Raw genomic sequence first — 23,328 nt, 5'->3', positions numbered from 1 at the left:
TAGACCTATAATTGAAAGAGGACGAGCAAGAGTTACGTAAGAGATCTTCGTTCGCGAAAAGAATCGTCAATTGCATGTCCGTCCAGAAGACATACAAGAGTTTTCTCGTGGCTTTTTCCCGTGTTTTTGTATTCCATTCACATTTCGGAAGCAACTTCCCGTGTTTTCCTCCTTCAATACTATTTGCTTCTTTTTCCTGTCTGCTACTAAACTTATTTTTATACGATAACATATTTTCGCTCACTGTTCTTACATTTATATTTTTTTACACTGCCATACTACTGAAATCATCAAAATTTAAACTTGTTAACAAATCTAAATGTTCAGTATGTATATTTTTACAAAAAAAAAATTCAAATAAAAACAATACATTAAAGGCTCTATATAATGAATCTTTAATAAAAAATAATGTTCAAATTTCGTTATTTATTTGTACAATATTGTTGGCCATGACGGCCTATACAAGAGGGTGTGGTTGATTTGTACACTCGTGTGCAAAATTAAAAGAATTAGCACATTATGTCGAATTTCCAAAACCTAATGGACAGATTTTAATGACATTCGGTACGAATACACAGTTATAACAGCGAAAGAGATGTACCATACAAAAGTCATAGTACGCACGCGTCAGTAAAGCTCGTCATTGCGGGAATGTCCGAAATCCGAGATCGAACCTGTCTCGGATTTCGGACTAATATGGGGTATGGTCCCCACTCTCACAGTCAGACAGGTCGCACATCGTGACGGGATATGACGGGATACTGGACATGAAGCAGTTGAGGAGTCCCTGAGGCAATCAGTCCCACTCCCGTAGCAACACAGTTTTTAACTCCCGGATGGTTCTCGGAGAGGGATGGCGAGATGCAATTGCCCTCCCAATAGCGTCCCAGACATGGTCTATAGGGAGGAGATCTGGCTGGCCAATCAGTACCAGAATATTCTTGCTTTCCAGGTAATCGTTGACCAGGTGAACCCGATGTGTACGAGCGTTGTCGTCCATGGACAGGAACCGAGGGCCAACTGCTCCCTATACCTCCTAGCAGTCAGGGACTCTGTCAACACACGGAGGAGTGTGCGGCCGTCCAACATGATGATTCAAATAGACACAATGTGCGGATTCTTTTAATTTCGTACACGAGTGTACATAGATATTCTGTAATATGGAACAAGAAACCAGTGATCGTGGAAGAATCAACAATAGCGAAAAGGAGATTGTTCCATTCAACTATGGTATGAGGAAACTGTATTTAAAGCAGTCATAAGCAAAAATAGGTTGGGGATGGTCAAGTTAAAGAAGAAAAGGGATGGAAAACAAGAAACCTAATCAAGATTAAACCTCGGGTAGAAACTGAGAATCCATTAGAAACGCTTAAAAAAGACTGACCCATAGACCCAAGAGTAAGGTTGAAGGACCACTGGGTAACGAAGGCAGGAACAGTTGTAATGGAAACACAGAGTAGTGAGGAGTCTAGGAAGATAACAGAAAAATTTAGGAATGAAAACGTAAGGAAAAGTATGAAGCGGAAAGGATAATAGGGAGAGACTCAAAGATCCTAGTGCAAGCTACGGATAAAACTGTAACAGAAGAGGAGCTCCTGACTTCGGTGAGGGAGAACTTCAGTGGTCGGCTGCAGTTGGTTTTCTGCGGTTTCCCAGCTTCGAGGCACAAATGTGAGCCGATCTTCCATTAGAAAAAGTCTCTCCACAGAGAGCAGGCAGGCCTACAACACGATACTGGCAAAACATGAAAATTCAAGCATTTCCATCTTTACTTCAGAAAATAGAAGCCAGATGGCAGCATGAACACGAAGGAAGCTCAAGTCGACAACATAAATACGTTAGGGCCAAGCATACACTCAGAACACACATTCTCCGGCATTTGCGGATTCGTTAGAAATTCCGTAGAGCAGCGATTCTCGTCCTTTTTTGATTCGCGGAGAACTTTTTAGTAAAAAATTCTATGGTGGAGCCCATAGGCCAATTTTTTAATTATTCATCAAAGTTACTGATTTTTTTTTTTTTCAAATCAAATTTATTGTTATATAACAGTACAAAACAAAGAGAAAAAATTTACCTAGGAGTCAACTGAAAATGAGTTTCAGAGAGAAAAGGAATTTTTTACAGAAAAAAGTGCCAACTTGGAGGCGAAAATGCGAGCCAGTCCCCCTATTTGGAAAGTCTCTCTGTAGACAGTAGCCAGATTATCAACATGAGACTTACATAGCTTGAAAATGGAAATTCTTGAAAATTCAAACATTACCATCCTAACTTCAAAATATGGAAGACAGATGGCAGCACCAGAAAAAACCGAAACAATCATGACTCTGATAACATAATTATGTCGGAGCCGTGCATATACATACACCCACAGCACATTCCGGCATGTACCAATTCAAGATATATGGAAAAATGGCTATAAGTAGAGATGCTGATTTTTTGAAAAGAAAAATTTATCTCTGCCTTCACAGGAACTACAAGAGACTGGGGTTTGAATCCCCATAGAGGCAGAGATGAATTTTTCTTTTCAAAAAATCAGCACGTCTACATATAGCCAGTTTTCCATATATCTTGTATTAACAAGTGTGAAGGACATCTATCTTTTTATAAATGTACCGATTTGTTAGAAATTCCTCAAAGGAATGTGTACGAGGCGAATGTACGGTTTAGTAATAGTATGGTTATCAATGTGCACATCTTAATTTATTATTTACTCCAGCCAACCTATTGAGTCAATGACATTGATTTTATTATGTTGTTTTCATTACGTAACAAAAGCACTTTAGTATGTGATCTTTGGGCTTCATTTATCAGGTCCATCGTTATTTGTAATTAAACTAATGAGTTGAAGGAATAAATTGTACAATAAACTTATAGTAATAATTTTATTGTATAGTAAAGTAATTTATTTACAAAGTTCTACACTGCAATCATGAAGCTGCTCTTTCATTTTGTCCTTCCTTTTGATGCCTCTATCATGGAGTTTTTCTACATGCTCAGCAAAAAGAATTTGAAGTCCTGGTATAAATAGTGGAATGGTTGGAAGGTCCCCCAATCTTACCTAAAATATCAAATTGAAAACTTCATTTTATGACACTAGATAATGATAATCATGGATTTTTCTATGTGAAAAATGCTTCAGATTCATACCAGGCCATATTCAGAGAGAGTGAGGCACTGGAGATCCCCAACTCCTATAGTTAGAAAATGCCTGATACATGTCTGGCATTTTCTCATACTGGTCACATAAACCTATTATACTTTTAAGTTTGGTCTTCCAACTTTGAAAGAATTTTCTGGCTAGGGCCAGAGGGTTTATATAAAAATTGAGGATTTTGGGATAAATTTTCAGAAACATAAACTCTTATACGTATTATATTTCCTATATAGCAATACTCTCTATAACAATAATCACCTATATAATGAGGTTACTCTATGTTCCCTGTACACTTTCCATATTTGCAATAATATAATATCCGTAATGATCCATGCTTTTTTTTAGTCATCCATCATGTTTTTTTTAGTCCCTTGAACATTGTTATGTAGGAGTTTTCAAACTTGGCACAGAGTTTTGTGGAAATATCTCAAAATCTATTTAACTCATTTGTATCCACAAGTGGAACATTTGGCAAATTTCTATTGTCCTTTCAAGTGCAGAATAATCTAGTAAAAATGGGTGTGATTGTTCTTTTTTCCACCAAAAGTAGAATAATCTACTTCTACTAATGATCACTTTATGCCAAATATCTTAAGAAGTGGCCCTTGGGAATAGTAAGAATAGTTTTTCATAGTGTTAATATATTTCATCTATAACAATAATGATCCCTTAAGTGCTTCTTTATACAGGCATTTTACTGTGTATGATAGATAACCTGAATATCTTTCATCATTTTACAGAAATAGCTATCAGCTTCACAAATATGACCATTTATAACAACATAAAAAATTTTCCTCCCTTCAGTCAGTGAATTAATTACACTAAAATCGGAAAAAACCATTGAATTCACACAATATATTTAGATAATAAATACACTTTCTATATAATTTTTTAAGCAATTTAAGCTGCACTGAGAGAGGGGGGGGGGGTTCCCCCCCCCCCAAAATGTTAGAAAATTTCTGATAACAACATGCTTAATTTCGTTATTCTGTCACGTTGGTCCCACCCCTGAAACATGAGTTATCCCCCTCTGAAAGAAATTTCTGGCTACGGTTCTGTAAGAAATTATAGGGAAAAAAAACAATGGCCCGCATCAACCAATGACTAATCATTCAACAAAAGCTCTCTTTTGAGTCAACGCACTTGATATCCAGTTTCTGCACACAAAATAATCAAGCTCCAATGAATTATAACTTACTTTCATGTTGTCAAATGCAAAACCAATATGGCCTTGAATGTTTTCATTGAATAGAGGTATTTTCGCATAACGTTGACTAAAATGAGTGAGCATGGTATACTGAGCATTCATATTTCTAGCAACTTCTATAGCTTGGCTTGTGGTGCTAAATAAAAAAACAATAGTTAGACAAAATATAAAATAGTTAAGAAAAACTATTGGGTAAAAACTGTTGCTTAAAATAGTGAAGATTAGATACCAAATATTATAACAAATTTAGATTTTACTGCATCAACAACACCAATGATATGGCATTTGTCATTATAGGTGTCACAGGGCATAAGGTATTTTACTGGAGAACATTGATCCTAGGAGCATACTTCAAATTAGAAAAGTATCCAAATAACGTATCAGTAATAGTACTCAGATATGTCATTCCTGTTGAAGGGGTCTTGTTTAGTTATTAAAATAAAAATGTTAATACATTTACATAATGTGCTCAAGAGCACAGAGTGTTCATATAAAAAGTTAACATTTTTATTTTACACACCTTTATTTCACAATGAAAAAATTTGCTTTTTTTTTTTTTTTTTTTTTTTTTTTTTGTGACATCATATTCTTATTTAAAAGTTCCAAATAACTTTTAAACTAAGTAAGAAGTGTAACCAAATGTTCCAACTAAGTAAAGAAGTGTAATCAAAGAAATATGAAGTAATTACTCATACAAGACACTAATTCAGTATATCTTTATGAACATGCCTGTGTTTTTTAATTGCTGCTTCATCAGCCAAATCATCTTCCATAGTGGCTTCATGTATAAGTAGAGTGCAGTTTTTTCCTGCTTCGACTAATTCTTGACAAGGAACTGTGTCCCCAGAATAAACAAGTTTCTGATTAGTTTCTTGAAGCTCTAATATGACTCCAAAAGAGTTTGGGCAGTGGATCACAGGAACAGTTTTCACCTAAAAAATTATTAGACAATGTCAAATGCACAAGAAAGCTGTTTTTAAAAGATACTATGAAGGTGACCTTTTAAAAAGATTCTTTTTAACATTATTTTATGAAAGATTGAGCTGTGTGCACAAGACACATGCAAAAGAAAAAAACCAGCCTACTGTGCAAGTGTGTGTGTGCATATACTATTTCTAGATTTATTTTTAACTCACCATAATGTTCTTGCATGTTTGGCTAAGAAGTTGCTCTTTGTCAGAAGATATCTGGTTATTTTTATAATCAAGCAGATCACATTCAACAAAACTATACAAATGAAATTTAGTTTAGGGTAAAAAAAATCCATCACAATCATTGTTTTTAATACAGAAGATATATATATATATATGTTATACATGATAAGTCCATGCCCGAAGCCTAACATGAAGAAGACAGCAACTGGTCAGTCACTTTGCCACATGGCTAATGTCTGAAATCTAAGCAACATGTGCATTGGCTGATCACTTCCTGAAGTTGCTAGACTTTGACATTAGACTGTAGCATATACAGGGTGATTATAAAAAAACTATCCCGACATATGGGCCCCTAACTATCATACCATTCACAGAAACTGAATGAAATTTTGGCATAAGGTATTTTGATGTATGCGCTCAAGAATGATATGGAAAACAACAGTTACGGTTCAGTTCTAACGTACAGTTCTAACAGTTACGGTTACAGTGAGAAAATTTCGAAAATATCAAATGGCAACACCAAGTTTTTTGTATTGGAATGCGATCTCCATACTGAAAAACACTAAATAGCGTTGGAATGGCACCTGTAGCACGAAAAGCTAGGCAGGCAAGGAAAAAGTAAAAAGGACTTTGCCGTGCACCAGAGCATTAATGTTCGTTTCATTCGTCACACCATTTCTTCGGCTGAGATCCCAGCCTGATTAGTCCTCCACAAGGTCATGTGGAAAATTTGTGAAACACAATAAAATGCTTTATTTTATGCTGCTTCTCTGTCCTTATTGGTTGTCCTCACTTTTAGCCTATCTACCGCCGGTGATTTTCATGCTACAGTTGCCGTTCGAATGCTATTTAGGGTTTTTCACAATGGAGATCACATTCCAATACAAAAAACTTGGTGTTGCCATTTGATATTTTCGAAATTTTCTCACTGTAACCGTAACTGTTAGAGTGACACTGTTGTTTTCCATATCATTTTTGAGCGCATACATCAAAATACCTTATGCCAAAATTTCATTCAGTTTCTGTGAATGGTATGATAGTTAGGGGCCCATATGTCGGGATAGTTTTTTTATAATCACCCTGTACATTAAGAAAAACTGAATACATGAAAACAGTTAGTTTTATGATGTGTTTAACAATATATTTTCAATATCATTACTGACACGCACACATACTTATTATTGTCGAGGTGACCAATAAATTAAGAACGAAAATGATAAACATTCAGAGAAAATTTTTGAAGTTGTAATTTTTAAATCATAATGAATCAAAAATTATTTATAAGATGTAATTTCATACATCCTTAATCATATAAAAACTGTTTTCTCAGAGATATTTGAAATTAAGAGAAAACTTTTATATAATCGCAAAGACAACCTAAATACAAGGCAAAATGCCCAATGGGGGGGGGGGCGAGAAAAAGATGTCCGTAAAACAAATATGGATGTCATATATTTCTAAAATACAGAAACCCAATTAAAAATGCAATTATAAAAATTAAAAACTATATACACACACATACGATATAATATTATACAATGCCCATACAAAATATTCATGGTTTTCTTATTCTATTAACCTATAACAATATTACTCTTTGGTCCAAGAGATTTTATATATATATACAGTGATAAACTATATTTACATCTATAAAGATAAACCACATAATACCACTATAATACATAATAAATTATAATTAATGTACCTAAGTCATGTTATGAATGTTGTATAACAGAGTGGTCTGTTGCCAAGTACATGCAAATCAATGAACCCTGGTTGGATCATGTGATCCCCTTGGGTAAAACATTAGAATGTAAAATGTGTTTGTATATGTGTTAAATTTATTTTATTTTTTTTTGTGTTAATTAAATTTCAAAATTTTAAAAAATTCTTAAACGATAGTTATCCATGTTTCCTTGGAAAATAACTATTTCACTGCATACACCATTTTTAACCCATTTAGTACTACATATTAAAAGAATGAAATTATTATCGTGAAAATTTTTTGGTAAGTCATCTTTGTTCTAATGAAGGCCTAAAAACAAAAAATAAATTTTTTCAAAAAAATTATTTACTACACAACAATTAATTAACCTGGTATTTGAAAACTTCATCAGCACAACAAAAACTTACACTAAAAATAAAAAATATCAATTAAAATAGGTTTAATAATAATCTATAATAATGAATATTTATTTATTATTATTTATATATTTATTATATTTATTTATTACACCACCAAAGAAAGCCATAATTTGTTTTATAGATTTGTTAGGGAATATTTTGCAAAAGCAATGTATTACTGCAGTACATTTTTGTGTAATTCCGTAAACACTTTTGCAAGGACAAAAAAAATCTAACTGAATTTCATTAATTAACGTATTCAAAAATTAATAGTCCCCCGTGCTGTCATCTGGTAATTCATAAAATAGTTATTCAGCCTATACTTCAAAATACCAACATCCAACAACATATGTAAGGGATGTTACAGGGAATAAAAAAAAGTTTGTACTGTAAGTACCATAATGAAAGGGTTAAACATGGTGATTTCTAAATATATATAGTATAGAGTTGAATTACCTGTACAAGGATGAAACACTTTCAAATAATTTGTCATAGTTTGAGAGCCATCTCTTTATACATGCAGGAGCTATAATAAGTGTAGGAATAAAGTCCATCGCTAATGTTCTGAAGGCTGTTTTTCTTTTCTTCAGCATGGTGAGCAATCCCTAATAGTTGTAATAAGCATTACCATATAATATGTTCTGATTATAATTTTGAAGAAAAACTCAACTTTGATTTTCTAAACCTTTCATGCATAAATAATGTATATTAAATTAAAATGTACTTTGTTTAACCCTGTTTGTAATTTAAAATTTACTATTAGTTTCTATAGGTATAGGGAAATAATTGAATAAATATGAAAAATGGTTGAATTTTTTCTGAAGCTAATCAAATAGAACAATTAATTATGAATTGAATTTTGTCATCAGCTACACAATTCATTGAAAGGTTACAAAAAACACATTTTTTATAGAGTGTGGTCATGTATTTTTAATAATAATATAGCAAATATATAATAGTTTTAAAAAGATATGGAAGTGGTGTGTAAAAAAAATAGTCCATTGCCACCAACTCACCAAGTGGTGGTCTGCATGCATATGGGAGATGAAAATGCAAGACAATTTGGTGAGAATGGATTGCACTTCATTTGCTCCATACAATCTGAGAAGTTGTTTATAGCTTCCTTCGCCACAATCTAGAAGCATGCAAACATTATCGCTATAATAATAAAAAGAAACAGGATTAGTAGAACATGCATATTTGCATACCAGATAGAATGCAGTAAAAGAAAAGGGAATAATGCAACAAGCATTAGCAACATATGACTCAAAAATAAAAATCTAAGTAAGATTTGTTTAACTTGCCTTGTTTTAACATACATAGGTTTATGTTAACTTTAGGGAGAAATTTTTTTCAAAACAAAAGAATACAGTTGTACTTTCAAAAAAAAGTCCATGCCTAATTTAAGATAACGTGAATTTAAACCAAGTTCACCAAGATTAAAAGGATCCTATAATTAGGGTCTAGAACTGTGTCAGAGAATATCTTAACTTTCTCCTTCCCCCTCTACAAGTAAAATAATAATAAATGGTTAAAGGCTATATAGGGATTTAAAAACTAGAAATTTGCATGCCAATAAATAATAATTTTTTGGTTTTTTGGTGAACATTTGATGTACATATAGTGTATCAAATGTTTAAAACAATTGATTTTATAACAAAAATTTGTTCCCAAAGAAAAATACTGACCTGATATTAATCAAAATACAGGATACATTTCTAACTTTGCTGGGTATGCAGGACCCGGTTCCAAGAAAAACAATTTCAGGATAGTCATCTATAAAAAAAGGAAAAATAATACAAAAATAAATGAGAACGAATAAAATATATTTTGATTCACAAAAATACCCACATTATTTATATTCAATACATACCACAAGTATTTGTTTTAGGGAGATTATTTAATGCATCTTGTAGTTTTAAAAGGCTCTGCTCAAAACCAGGCATACTCAAGGCTTCTGTTATGAATTCTTTTGGTTGAAATTTTATGCACAATGATCTGAAGGGCAAAAAAAAATCAAGTTGTTAAATTCTAGTTCCTTCAAATAGTTGACTTCAACACAAGCTTTTTTTTTTTACACTTCTCAAAAACATGGGAAAAAAATTCATGTAATGTTTAGAAGAAAAATAACTCACTTGTCGAGGCCTTTGTTTGGACGGAGATGATATTTACACATGACATCAGCATAAAATCTATTTTTGCCATTGATGAATGTATTTTCTTCAAGTAACTAAAAATAGACAGGACAGTGAGAACAATAATTAATAACTGACAAACAATGAAAATAACTGTTTTATACATTGAATGACTGAAGTGGAAAGGAACTGTCATCATACAAAAAAGTATTATAAAAATATAGTTTCAATTATAATATCAACCAAATTCTAAATAAATATTTGTTTTAAAATGAAGAATTTTATGGAATTTCAGTTAAGGTCAAGTGTGAAGAAGAAAAAACTAATTATGTTTAATTTAAATCTTAACTGAGATAAAAAATAAAATTCACAATTATTCTTTGTGTAATAAAACATTGTTAAAAAATAAAATGTGTAATAAAAAATTGTCTAATGATTGTAATGAATTCCATATTATCATGTGTAAAATTAGCCAAAAACTAATAAAAAATACTAGCAATAAGTTTATTCTGATTAACCAAGAGAATAATATATTCTAACTCAAGTGTTTCTAAGAGAATGATCGCCCCTTGAGGGAGGAAAACACCACTATGTCAGCTCTCTCCCAGCTCATGGGATTTGTAAAACACATAACCCCATGAGCTGGTTTAATGTGAGAGGAGGTGCGAGCAATCACCACATTCTTTTTTTCAAAGGCTAAGAGGCAGTAGGCTAGATAAGTTTAGAAAGCTAACTGGTCTAACTCATAAGTAGATAATATAATTGCATATAATTTTTGTAAAGTATTTTTACACAAACAGTAGATCCCATACACACATTCAATGCAAAAAAGTCGTGGAAAAGAACTTGTGATTCTTATGCATTTTTTTGTTCATGCAACATATTTATCTTACACAACCAAATATATTTTGCGATAAGCAACCTTGCTGCCAAAATCAATAAATACGAAAACAATGTTCATTCTGTAAATTTAAATCTAATAAGAACTGAAAAACAATGGATTAAAAAATTTAAAAACAGAAACGAAAGGATTAATATGTTATCATTAATTTATTTTGCTACAGCAACAAAATTTTTATTTCATTTTTTTACTTGCCATTGTTGTATCAAGTTAAATAAGTTTCACTTACTTCAGACTCATGTAGCAAACAGAATATATTAGGATGAAAAAGATTTAACATATGTTGGATCCTGTGAACAGCTATGCTGTTGAATGTTGAACAGCTATCATTAAGAACTAGATGACAAGTACTTTCAGGAAATCTATATGAATAAAAAACTTGAATAACACATGTGAAAGACATAAAATTCACATAGAAATAGACTCAAGCATGAACATGTCATTTCAATACAATAAATATCCTATACTAATTTATTTTCATTCATTGTTATGAAAATGTATTAAAAAAAAGAAGATAAAAATAATTATAATGAGCAACAATTTTGCACAATAAGTCGGACCAATTCCCTGTTGGATAAAATAATGGGCCATAATAGAATTTTCTATTTTCACTGCTGATCACACTTCATTAACTTAGTAAACACATTTGCTTTGTGTATTGATAAAATAAAAACATATTATAACATTTAATTTCTACAAAATTTTTATAAAATGTGTTTTTTAACAAAATTTTTATGCATAAGATTCTCTATAATAGTCTTTCATTGTTTAGTATTTAAAATATGGCATTCAAAACATTATCATATATTTACCTTTCCATCCATGCCTGATATTTTTTACTTTGCAATATACAAGAAGGAGTAAAATGAATGACTAGATGTGCAATATCGCTGGATTCTGATGAGCACTGATACTGGATAAATTTTTCCTCATTTACAAAGGCATCTAAAAACTTTTCAGTTGGGCATTCTACAACTAAAAATAATAAAAGAAGAATGTAAGCTTTATGAACTCGTGTATCTTCCTATTATATGGTAATGAATATCAATGAATTCAATTCTTTGTAGATTGTAATTTCAGTCACTGCAATAAATTCAGTTTGTGTTTTTTTATTGCTATTATGAGAGAGATATCATTTGACATTGTGTTGCTTAAATTAGAAATAAAATCACTTGAATTATCACAACTACAAAACTTCAAAAATAACTTCTAGGCCAAATAAAGATACTTGAAATTCAAATTCTAAATTTAAAACAATTGAAATGGAAAAATAAGTTTATTCAAAATGTTAGGATGCAGAACAAAATTATTGAATTGGAACATGATGTGCTAAATATTTCTAAAAATGTAAATTCATAGAAAGCACTATATATATTTTTTGAATACCCTCTTCACATTCGGCCCAAAACTGACTGTTAAAAAAACTTTTTTTGATTGATTTGTGTTTATTGTATGTGAAAATTTTCTTTAAAAAGAAAAATAATAAATAATTTATTTAATTTGGGTCAATATATTTACTAGGACCATTTGAGTTAAGTACACATATCTGTACTTCAGGTCTTAGCTTGAAAAAGATATATTATAAAGATCATTCAAACCACAGTCGCTCAAACTGTTTCTTCCATTGCCCCCTTCTTCAGTGTAAATTCTTTTCTCTCATCAAACCCCCCAACTCAAGCAAACCCATAGGATCCTATGTTACTCATAGCTCCTATCACCCCCTTAGGCCAAGAGCGTAGCGAGGGGGGGACGTGGGGGTCTGATGTCCCCTTCCCCCGAAATGTGAGAAAATGGCCAAAAAAAGGGAAAAAGATGGCCAAATCCATTGTTCTATCACTTTGGTCCCCAGAACGAAATTTCTGGCTACGCCCCTGCCTTGGACCAATCCATCAACCCCGGGGGCAATATTGCCCGCTCTCGGAAACACTGATTTAAACCATTAAAAATGAAAGCTAAGAGGATGCACCACAACACTCGACTCAATCTCGGACCTCCTGCTGAATAACAGGTTATTCATCATATCATATGCATAAAAAAAATTATCACAGAATATTTCTTTCTTTCCAACAACGTACAGTACATACAGGGTGTGTAGCAAACATGGGGTATAACATTTTATTGGCAAACTGTTGATCCTACAGATATGCTTCCAATTAGAAAACGTTTCCAAATAATGGGTGGTACTCATATATGTCACTCATGTTGAAAGGGGAGTTGTATAGTAATTAAAATAAAAAAATTTACTTTTTATGCAGTCTCTGTGTGCCCCAAAACACAGTTAGAAAGTTATTGCCCCGTCTCTCCTGATGCCAACTTAAACAATTCCATGTGTTCCAGATATTCAAATTCAGAAAATGGAGGAAATATGGGAAAAAACAGCATTAAATGTGTGTAAGATTATTTTTCCGTATTTAAAGCTGTTTTTTCCCAACTTTCCTCAGTTTTCCGAATTCAAGTATCTCAGTGAATATTGCAAGTAAAAACATGGAATTTTTTTGTTGGCATCAGGAGAGACGGGGCAACAACTTTCTAATTGGGTTTTGGGGCACACAGAGACTGCATAAAAAGTTAATTTTTTTTTATTTTAATTACTACAACCCCCCTTTCAACATGAATGACATATCTGAGTTCCACACATTATTTGGAAACTTTTTCTAATCGGAAGTATATCTCTAGGATCAACGGTTCGCCAGCAAAATTCTATACCCCCTGTTTATGGTGCAAGTTCATACCTATGAATATTGGACATGGCTCTTCTGGTGATAAAACATCTTTAGAACGAACCTACAAGATGAATAATTACTTTATTAACCACAAGCTAAAGCAAAATTGGTACCAAAATGATTATGATAAAAAGATTTGTTTCCTATAAATTATTAACCATTCATTGATTGAAAATTCAATGCCAGAAAAGGATGAAATCATGAATAATATGAAAATTATATGTTCAAGATGTTTATCAAGAATCAAAAATATGGACAAAATATGAAGAATTTGTCTTTAGCTTGGTCAAGTTCAGAATTCTAATTCCAAATCACAGATTCCTAAATCACAAACTCATAAAAACACTTTATAATCTTAATGGTGCAGCTTGCGTGCTTATGGGTGGCTAAGCAAGATCTGAAATTGTGTTTTCAAAAACATCATAACAGCAGTACAATTATTGATTTTTTTCGTGACTTTCTTTACACTAAAAAGAGTAAGATAAACTAAATTATTCTTACATTTGAGAAATAAATATTGGTGGGAAAATCTCACTCAATGGACAAGAGAATTCAGAGGAGAAACATGGTTTAAAAAATGAATGAAATCCCAGATTAAATCATATACATAATGAATTATATGAATAATTACAATTTTTCCACACTGCAACGTTACATCTTTGCCGTTCTTCAATTCACCAAGCAATGGTCCTCTGAAAATAAAATGAATAAATTACTTATTTTTAAATAATGAAATTATGAACACATAGAAAATAATTTAAAAAAGCTTAGGGAACAAAAAAATGAATACATAGCTGTCGAAAAAAGAAATTAGGTTTTGCTAAAATTTTTAATAAAAATAGAAATTCATAAAACCAAACTTTCTTACTTGTTTCAATGAATATACTAAATTTAAGAAACAAAGTCTTACTTCGGAACACCCATTTCTACACACTTTTCTAGTAAAAGGCGTCCTTTTTTCTTGTGACTCTGAAAAAAAAAATAAGTTAAATTAATCTGCCTTTAAAAAATATATATAATAAATATGTATAGTGATGATAAATAGTTCAGCAGAATACACAAAAAAAAACAGCAGGCAATACTAATGTGTTCCTATGCTATAATCAGGACTGTTTTCTTCAATTCTTCCTCACAAAAACAAAAAAAAGATGACTAACTCTGCTATAAATGAAATACAAGTACATTGAAACTCTTCAATAACAGACACCCTTGGGACCAAAAACTTTGTCCTCTAATAGGGAGTGTCCGTCAATAAGTAGGAAAATACATTAAAGCCTGTCTAATTCAAAAAAGTGTCAATTAACAGGCTGTGTCTGCTAACTGACGTGTTTGTTATGGAAGGTTCCAGAGAGAGAGAGAGTGTAGATAGAAATCTCATACATCCAATATGTCATCATCACAATGAAACTGCCATAATTTAAATAAAAATTTAAAAGATACACCACCATCAGCTGATATTTCTAATTTGTTAAACACTGCATTAGTCAGGATGATGCGATTCTCCTTTGTACTTGGTCAGTAGATGCTTAGCATTTATTTAAAATTACTGTTTCGTACAAAAAACTTACAATGTTTTTCTCCTCTTAGTACTTTCAACTGGATTGATAATTTCTCTGAACAGATATCAAATAAAGAAAATATTTTGTCCAGCACAGAACATTTCAATTTTCTATAAATATGTACCATATTATGAATTACCTTGCAAACATAAGCAACAATGATATCTGAATTATTTTCATGAGAGAGTTTTCTTCTTTTATGTCCTAAAAAATCACATAAAAATGAAAGTCAGCATTAAAGTATTATTTTAAATATAGCTGTTTAAGATTTTTAAAAAAGTTGTACAGAAATTATATATGTTAATAAAAATAAGTATAAATGGATTCCACATTTGTGGGGGGGGGGGGGGTACATACCAATGGAAAACAACAACTGGGTACAGAGAATCTGTTCTACAGAAATTTCAATTTATCAACCTTCATTGTGAACCAGCATTTTGAATCGAAAGTTGTTTGAAACAGCATAGGCCTATGAAAAAATATTCATGTAGTATTTTTTTGTTTTATTTTTTTTAAATATTAATTATTGATCACCTTGTGGGAAGAACATGCCCTCTAGGCCCAGTGTATGCTCCTGGTTAATATGTAAAATGTTGAAATTTCGCACCAGCTTATAACAAAAACATATATTTTATTTCTTGAAATTACTCTCATTTAACAGTATAAATCTTTGTCTATGAATAATTATAACAAAAAAACCTACTATGTTCATCTACGTTCACAGCATCATTTTCACTCTCTTCACAAACAGAATTGTTTTTTGAACTAAAAATAGGAATATATTCTACAGTCATACATGCATCAACAAATGGGTTGTCTTCAGGATGCTTTTTATCTGTAAATATGTAAGAAAGGTGGAAGAAAAAAAATGAAAGTATATAGCGCACACACACACACACACAGTAATGGAGCAACACACCCATAAAAGAAATGTATGACTGAAATACCCATAATATTAATTTGTGAAAAAGAAATTTAGTGCTTCAAAAAAAAGGAATTAACTTACCAATAGTTAATTCCTTGGTCATAACAAAAGATCGAGACAGGTTGTAAATATCCTCCTACGGACAAAAGAACAGAATGGAATAGAAGTTCCTACAATAGGCTGCATGGAGACGAAAAAATTAAAACAAATTTGAAGTCAAATAAATAATTAAATGGTCAATTAAATTTCATGATTGAGAATTGTTTACCGCAGCTATTCAAAATTGCAGGGCTCCCACTTAAAAATTTCCCATTTTTAAAAAAATTTTTAATTAAATTATTTTTTTCGTAGCACTATTTCAGTATCCTGTAAGACTGGCTCAAGTCAAAGCAAAATGACAGAAATCACAGAAAAACAATTTCTGGCCAAAAAAGAGTACTAGCAACCACGGATAATTCTTTTCTTCTCTCTAACAATTTTAATAAATTTTAATCTGTTGAACAGTGAGATGGATGTTGGAATAAAACAAAGGAAAATGAACCTGGAGTTAAGATTAATTATTTTGAATTGATATGTCTAAATTTATTTGATACACCCGCCCTTCGTATCAATATATTACATTCTTTTTTGGAGTCTTCCACAGTCCAGTCTGTCAACTCTTTTTCACAATGCCCACAGCAAGTTATGAATACATGTAAGTTTTTTAAGAATAACGATCTTTCATGACAACTTCCTGAAATGCACAGAGCAAAATGTATAAATTACAAAGTCTGATGTAAATAAGTCAAGGTGAACTGCATTGTCCAAGGTTTACTGAATTGTCCATCCTTTTTTTAAAGGGATTTGTTTATATTTTACTATTCAATGCCAGTGTAATCGTTTTTGAAAAATGAAGAACTTTAATTTCTAGCTGTTTGCCGAGCATTGTAAATATTGTTCATGCCTCTGCAAGCTCTGAAAATGCAAAAGAAAATTGAATGCTACAAACTTAAAGTAGGTCTATGCATCCAACTGCTTTATAATGCAAACTGTTGACTTATTTACTATACACAAAATGCAGAAAATAATTTTGAATGATGAATGTGTTAGTTACTGTCCACGATTACGAAGTAGTAAATACAAAATTATTTTTCCCATCCAGACAGAATTTTTTAATGACTGCTGCTCTACTTGTTGAACCCTCAAAGTAAGCAAATGAAAAACTAATAAACCAAATAATCCACATACACCCCGAAAAAAAACCCCTTAAAAACGATATAATTTCTGCTTTGGCAGAATCCTTGATTGCAATCTACATTTGTAATATCTAGCCATATATCGATGATTTCCTCCTCAATTAAAATCAATTACACAAGTTTGGTAGATAGGATTTTGTGAAAAAGTAGGACATTTTTACCAAAAAAAAATAGGAAAAGTAGAAGAATGTAGAGCCCTGAGAATGCTAAAAACTCAGAGAAGATTTGATTACTCGGAAGGAAAAGGAGCCTCTGGATTAAATATTATATGTAGCAATACTATTTAATCTCATACTTATTGCACAAAAAGACAAGACAATAGTTTTCCACTCAAATAACCCCTGAATTTAGTTCAAACCCCAATTGTTTCAAAATAAATCAATTTAGTTATCAATCATAAGCAGACGTATAAGTTGAAATTGTTAGTTTTACTTTGAAACTACCAGTTATGCTTTTTTTAGAATTACAGTCATCTCTCAGTATTCACTGGAGTTACATTCCAGGGTTAACAATGAATATGGAAAATCTGCAAATAACACAAAACATGAAATGTTTGGACAATATTTGAATGAACAATGTTTTTTTAGACATCTCATTTATATCTGCTGTGTGTTGCAGATGTATAAAGGGGCATCCAGTGATTTTTGGCAATGTTTTCTGAAGGAAAATTATAATGTCCATCAGCCATTACTTCATTTCAGTTAGTTTGTAGAGTATGGTAACTTCCAACAGAGGTGAGCAATGGATAAAATTGGTTAAAGTTGATAGATCCTGGGCGGTTTGAAAGAAAGAAAGAGTATAGATATATATAAAGTAGACATAGGTGGGTCTATGCCATGAAGACAATCCATTGCCGATTTAAACTCACAAAGCTCTTGAGCTCTTGCACTATGTTGCTCATAATGAACTTGTCTTCCATTTTTTAATCTTGATCATCATGCAGTATTACTTCGGTTTCAGGAGCAATCAACTCGATTAGTTTGTCCCCTATCAACGTTTGAATTGGTGTTGATTAATTCTCCAATTTTCTTCTATGTCCATATCATTGAATCCTTCTTCATCCACCTGCTTAGCTAATGTGACGTCTTTCATAATTTCTTCAACTAGCTGTGTAGAAATGTCCGCGATACAGCCAAAAGTTTTTCCTGCGACACAAAATCACTGTCCCATCTTTATAGCTTCCACAGTTCTAGCATTGACATTAATGGCATCGATGAAATTCATCTGACTTTTAGATGTTTCTTGTATTTTCATCATCTTCGATTGCCTGTACAATCATCATTGAGTAATGTGTATATAGCGAATCCTAAATATTTGCATAACATCCAATCAAGCAGCTAAATCCTAGATGTAGACTTAGAAGGCATATAGAGGATTTAAGCATTAGAAAAAACTTCAGGAGTGGTTTTTAAAATCTTTATTTAACACATACAATTTATATTTTGTTCCAATATGAGAATTTGTGTTTTCTGGAAAACTAGAAAAAAGACAGTGAATACTAGCTCGTTAATGCATAGACAAAATATGCAAATAACGAGGGCCAACTGTATAATGAATTGTACATAAACTAAAATTACTATACTAAAATCATATAGTTTTTAATACTGTAAAATTCCTGTTTAATGGTGATATGTGATGTGTCTTTACAGTCAAATAATATTCAAGTTTTATTTTACAGGTTTCAATAGTAAGCCCCCTCACCCCACGTGGGAATTTGAAACAGGCTTACCACGTAAACGGCATTAATGACGCTGCACTTGTATCGTGAAGGCTTACTCATAGCTACTACAATCATACAGAAAAATACCTCCTGTATGCTAATACTTGGCGTACGTGCATTCCTCTGTGGTGAACTTCTAACACATTTGCACATGCAGGAACTTGTTTTTTTAATGGGTGTATATGTGTGACTCCAACCAACTTATGTTGTCAGAATTATGCTTGTTTTCATGTGTAACTGGTGCTGCCATCTGTTTTGACATTTTGAAAAGAAAAAAGAAAATGTCTGAATTTTAATTTTATGATATAATATATATATCATGGCTATCGAAGGTCTGCCTGTTCTCTGTGAAGAGACTATAAAAGGTTAGCTAAGTGCCAATCCAAGCCTGGAACTAGAAACTGCTATGTCAAAATTGGCTGTCGAACAAGGGGCCCGCAAAACAGAATATACTGAAATTTACAACATACGTCGCAGAACGATCTTGAGAAGAATTTTAAGGAAAGAAAAAACTCTTGTGTAGAAAACACTATTCCATGACAGAAAATTTTAGATCGGCTGAGGGTTCATTGCAGAACAATTCAAAAAATTCTGATTTATCAAAAAATTCTGAACAATTTATACACGTTTTGGTAACATGGTGTTCCCCTCATAATTTTGGACAAACAAGGAGTAAACTCGGTACCTGGGCATCAGACCCGCCCTCCTTAGTCGTGGTTCTGCACTAAGCGTGAACTCTTTAATGGGATAATTATACATGTTTTATGAAAAACTTTTAAAAAAACTAAGAGAAATGTTATGTAACTGATGGAAAACTCCGTGGGGTAAACCTGTAGAATAAACCTAAAAACGCTGTGAATAATATTGCAATGTAAATAATGGTGAGTCAACTGTATAAGCCTTAATACACAAAATTATACAGAATAGGAAACTCATATAGATTCAGTATGTCAATATACAAATAACTGCTTCTGAAAACTATTATTTCAAATTCACAAAAAATTGTGAAAACTTTTCTGTCACAATGGTAAAAAATCTTCACTGAAATCAAGCCATTTCAATGGAAAAGTATTACAATCATTAGGAAATTCACAGTATTTTCAATTAATTTTTGTTTTTCCAAGTTCACTTACAACATTCGGAGGACCATGCAGAGTGATTTGAGGTACCCCAATATCTTGTATAGTGAGAGACAAACCTATAAAATGATGAATGAAAAAAAAATTGTCTTACAAAAACAAAATTATTTTAATTTTGTATAGTTTTAAAATGCAAATTTGATATCAGTTTCTGGGAAACTCAAGTAACAAAAAACATAAACAGCAAAAAATAAAACCTTATCAATTACTTTAATACATACCTAGCAAACCTCCTATGTTATCCCAAGAATTATGAGTGATGAAAACATGCTCCAATTTTGAAAGTTTCATCCTATTGAAAAATATAAACAGCCAAAATGAGCAATTTTTAAATTTCAGTTCATCTATATCCAAAATGCACTTTCTTCTCTATTTCTTTAAGCATTCGTAATATAATTAAATTATACAGGGCGCAAAGCAAACAGGGGGTATGGCATTTTACTGGCGAACCGTTCATCATAGAGGTATACTTCCAGTTAGGAAAAGTTCACAAATAGCATGTAGTACTCAGATATATTATTCATGTTGCCAAGGGTTGTATAGTTATTAACATAAAAAAATTAACTTTTTATTTCATCCCTGTGTGCCCAAAAACCCAGCCAGAAGTTTTCTGAGGAAAAATGGAAAGTTCTGGGAAAAAAGCGTCAAATGTGGGTAAAACCGTTTTTCCACATGTAGAGCTGTTTTTCCCCAAATTTCTTCCATTTTTTTCATTCAAATATCTGAGTGAATATTACACTTAAGAAAGGACATTTTTTTTGTTGGCATCAGGAGAGATGGGGCAACAACTTTTTAATTCGGTTTTTGGGCACACAGGGATGAAATAAAAAGTTAATTTTTTTTATTTTAATAACTATACAACCCCTTGTCACATGAATGATAGATCTGACTACTACATGTTATTTGTAAACTTTTCCTAACTGGAAGTATACCTCTAAGATTAGGCCAATATATTCAAAATAAACAATAACGACTTACTTATATTCATGAGCCAATCGCTGTGTTCCTTCACCACAATTGAAAAGATACCTGAAATAAGTCAGATTTCTGTAAAATTATGAAATGTATCCTCAAATAAAACTGGCTGGCAACTATATGTATATACACCACACACACATTTCTTTCTTGAATAATCATAGCATGAAGAAATGACGGCAATGTGGGGAAAAAATTGATATGAGTGTCAAATAGACCCACTTTTCCAAGAAAAACTAAACTTCAACATTATTAATCATCTATGAAATTGGATTATTATTGGAAAATAAAACTTCATTCAATAGGAACAATTAAATGGCAACACCCATTTAAGATGAAACAATAACTGCATCTCATATGAAAGAAGGAGAATTGAGTTTTTTTTTTTTTTTAATTTCTCCCCAGATTTATATTCAGAACATTCTAAAAAACTTCTTAATGATTGGTGGCAGTTATAAACGCCCATTTATATAAAATTGTGGTGAGAAAAGTTAAGTAATTTAGCAGTTGACTAAATTTTAAGTCGTCAAATGCTGTTAAATCTGTCCCAAGGGAAGAAATTGAAATTGGGAGGGTGGGGGTCAAAGTCAGAGCAGTGTAAGTCAATAATCCTCATTTGGAGAAAAATAAGGTTTTACTACAATTGTTGCCATAGGTTCTCATGTTAAAAATTTTGTGATTTCACAATCTAGTGGGTGAACTATTGAAGCTGAGACTTGATTCAGTCTTTCTTTCAACAATTTAACACTTCAAGATTGCATTTATGTTAACGTGAGATCACCTTGCATTCGAGCCTCGAAGTTGGGAACCACAGAAATGTTTTAGTCCCAAAAATTTTTCTTTTATGACCAAATTTGTATACAAGTCATACTTCTCTTTTTGAGATTGCCTTGGAATTTCAAGTAAAACAATAACTAATTTTAAGAGAAAAATAATATTTTCTCCTATGTCGCGTTTACATTTATTTACCCCTGACCCATCAAGACAAATGTAAACAAGTAACTATTTTTTTTATTGCTGTAACCTAAACAATATGGGGCAAATGTAAACAAAGTGTATACCACTGCTTCATAAACAAAACAAAGAAAACATTTAATGTGAGACTTCAATGGTTCCACATATCCACTACATCCGACTTCAGATCGATTCTTGTCACCTAATTCACCTGGAAAGTGAGGGGACAAATCGAGCAATCAAGACCGTGTGAAAGCATGTGAGTGACCTAAGTATTGACATAGAGAGTGAGGGATCAGGTCGATGAGTGACTGAAACACGGAAGGAGATACAAGGGGCATGAGGAAAGGAGACAATGCAATGTAAGTGACCAAAACAGTGTGCAAGTATGTAAGTGACCAAAACAGTGTGCAAGTATGTAAGTGACCAAAACAGTGTGCAAGTATGTAAGTGACCAAAACAGTGTGCAAGTATGTAAGTGACCAAAACAGTGTGCAAGTATGTAAGTGACCAAAACAGTGTGCAAGTATGTAAGTGACCAAAACAGTGTGCAAGTATGTAAGTGACCAAAACAGTGTGCAAGTATGTAAGTGACCAAAACAGTGTGCAAGTATGTAAGTGACCAAAACAGTATGCAAGCATGTGAATAATCAAAAAGAGTGACTCAGTGTAGGACCAGATCAGTCAGTAACAAAAAGTAACCTAGATAGTGTGTAAGCATTAGAGTAACGTAGAGAGAATGGCACCAGGTCAGCGAGTAACCAAAAATGACCATGTTCAAGAATGGGAGGGAGTGACCGGAAGGGGGACTTGGAGACAGAAGCATATTTCCAGGTGCGGGGGGCTAAGCGGATTGTAGCCCTCGGCGGAAAATTTTGGCGGCAAAACCATAAATCCGCCTCGGTGTAGGAGTTGATGAGGAAACTCCCCCCTATCGATTCATCCAGCATCAGTAAGAAAACATCGCAAACTCTTCTGAGAATAAAATGACTACGCCTTTATTATATTATATATTTATTATATTTATATTATTCTATGCATAAAATATTACGCTCATTTTATGTTCACAAACCTACATTATCACTATGATAAAATCTCACTTTGTGTAAGTGGTGAACATGTACAGGCCTCTGGGAGATCCGGGTGCTCCATTCCCGAGAACACATAAATACACTTCACTCGGGACGTCTGCGGATTTGTTTTTCTCTCTTTCTCTCAGTCTCATTTCCCGCAACTCCGCCGAATCTTTCTTGATTTTGGGCATCTTGTGGCAAACGAAACCTCCTCAACAGCGCATGCTAATGTTTACAAACACTTCAAAAAATATCACGTGTTGTAGTTTTTTTAGAGTTTCACTTCAGTCAAAAAGAAAACTTTCAGAAGTTTTATCAAAAAAGTCATAATTTTTTTCTAATTTCAAATA

General features: G+C 32.4%; 1 protein-coding gene across 1 annotated transcript; it reads right to left on the bottom strand.

Annotated features, from left to right (window-relative positions):
• Positions 1–2,899: 2,899 nt before the first annotated feature.
• Positions 2,900–23,222, bottom strand: RNaseZ (ribonuclease Z). The gene is made up of 21 exons (XM_089236262.1): positions 23,006–23,222; positions 20,955–21,005; positions 20,198–20,268; positions 19,971–20,035; positions 15,964–16,018; positions 15,661–15,792; positions 15,097–15,161; positions 14,309–14,367; positions 14,030–14,090; positions 13,408–13,459; positions 11,488–11,650; positions 10,905–11,037; positions 9,775–9,869; positions 9,513–9,637; positions 9,328–9,415; positions 8,656–8,797; positions 8,096–8,244; positions 5,498–5,588; positions 5,091–5,293; positions 4,353–4,497; positions 2,900–3,058 (listed from the first exon to the last, which is right to left on the bottom strand). The coding sequence occupies exons 1-21, from the start codon at positions 23,167–23,169 to the stop codon at positions 2,903–2,905; spliced, it is 2,265 nt and encodes a 754-aa protein (XP_089092388.1). The 5' UTR covers positions 23,170–23,222; the 3' UTR covers positions 2,900–2,902.
• Positions 23,223–23,328: the final 106 nt, after the last annotated feature.

The sequence above is a fragment of the Pholcus phalangioides genome, unplaced genomic scaffold (assembly GCF_987345545.1).
Source record: "Pholcus phalangioides strain wild (caught in Gottingen) unplaced genomic scaffold, Ppha-v1.0 ptg000009l_1, whole genome shotgun sequence".
Classification (NCBI taxonomy): Eukaryota; Metazoa; Arthropoda; class Arachnida; order Araneae; family Pholcidae; genus Pholcus; species Pholcus phalangioides.
The sequence above is the reverse complement of the archived record's forward strand: the minus strand, read 5'-3'. Positions and strand labels throughout refer to the sequence as shown.

Bases quoted from the DNA above. Each gene is read 5' to 3' on its own strand.
- RNaseZ (XM_089236262.1), bottom strand. From the start codon at position 23,169: ATGCCCAAAATCAAGAAAGATTCGGCGGAGTTGCGGGAAATGAGACTG. The intron at 11,038-11,487 runs GTAAATATATGA...TTATTCATATAG, and splicing joins TATCAGGCATGGATGGAAAG to ATTTCCTGAAAGTACTTGTC. The intron at 9,638-9,774 runs GTGAGTTATTTT...TTTGCCCTTCAG, and splicing joins CCAAACAAAGGCCTCGACAA to ATCATTGTGCATAAAATTTC.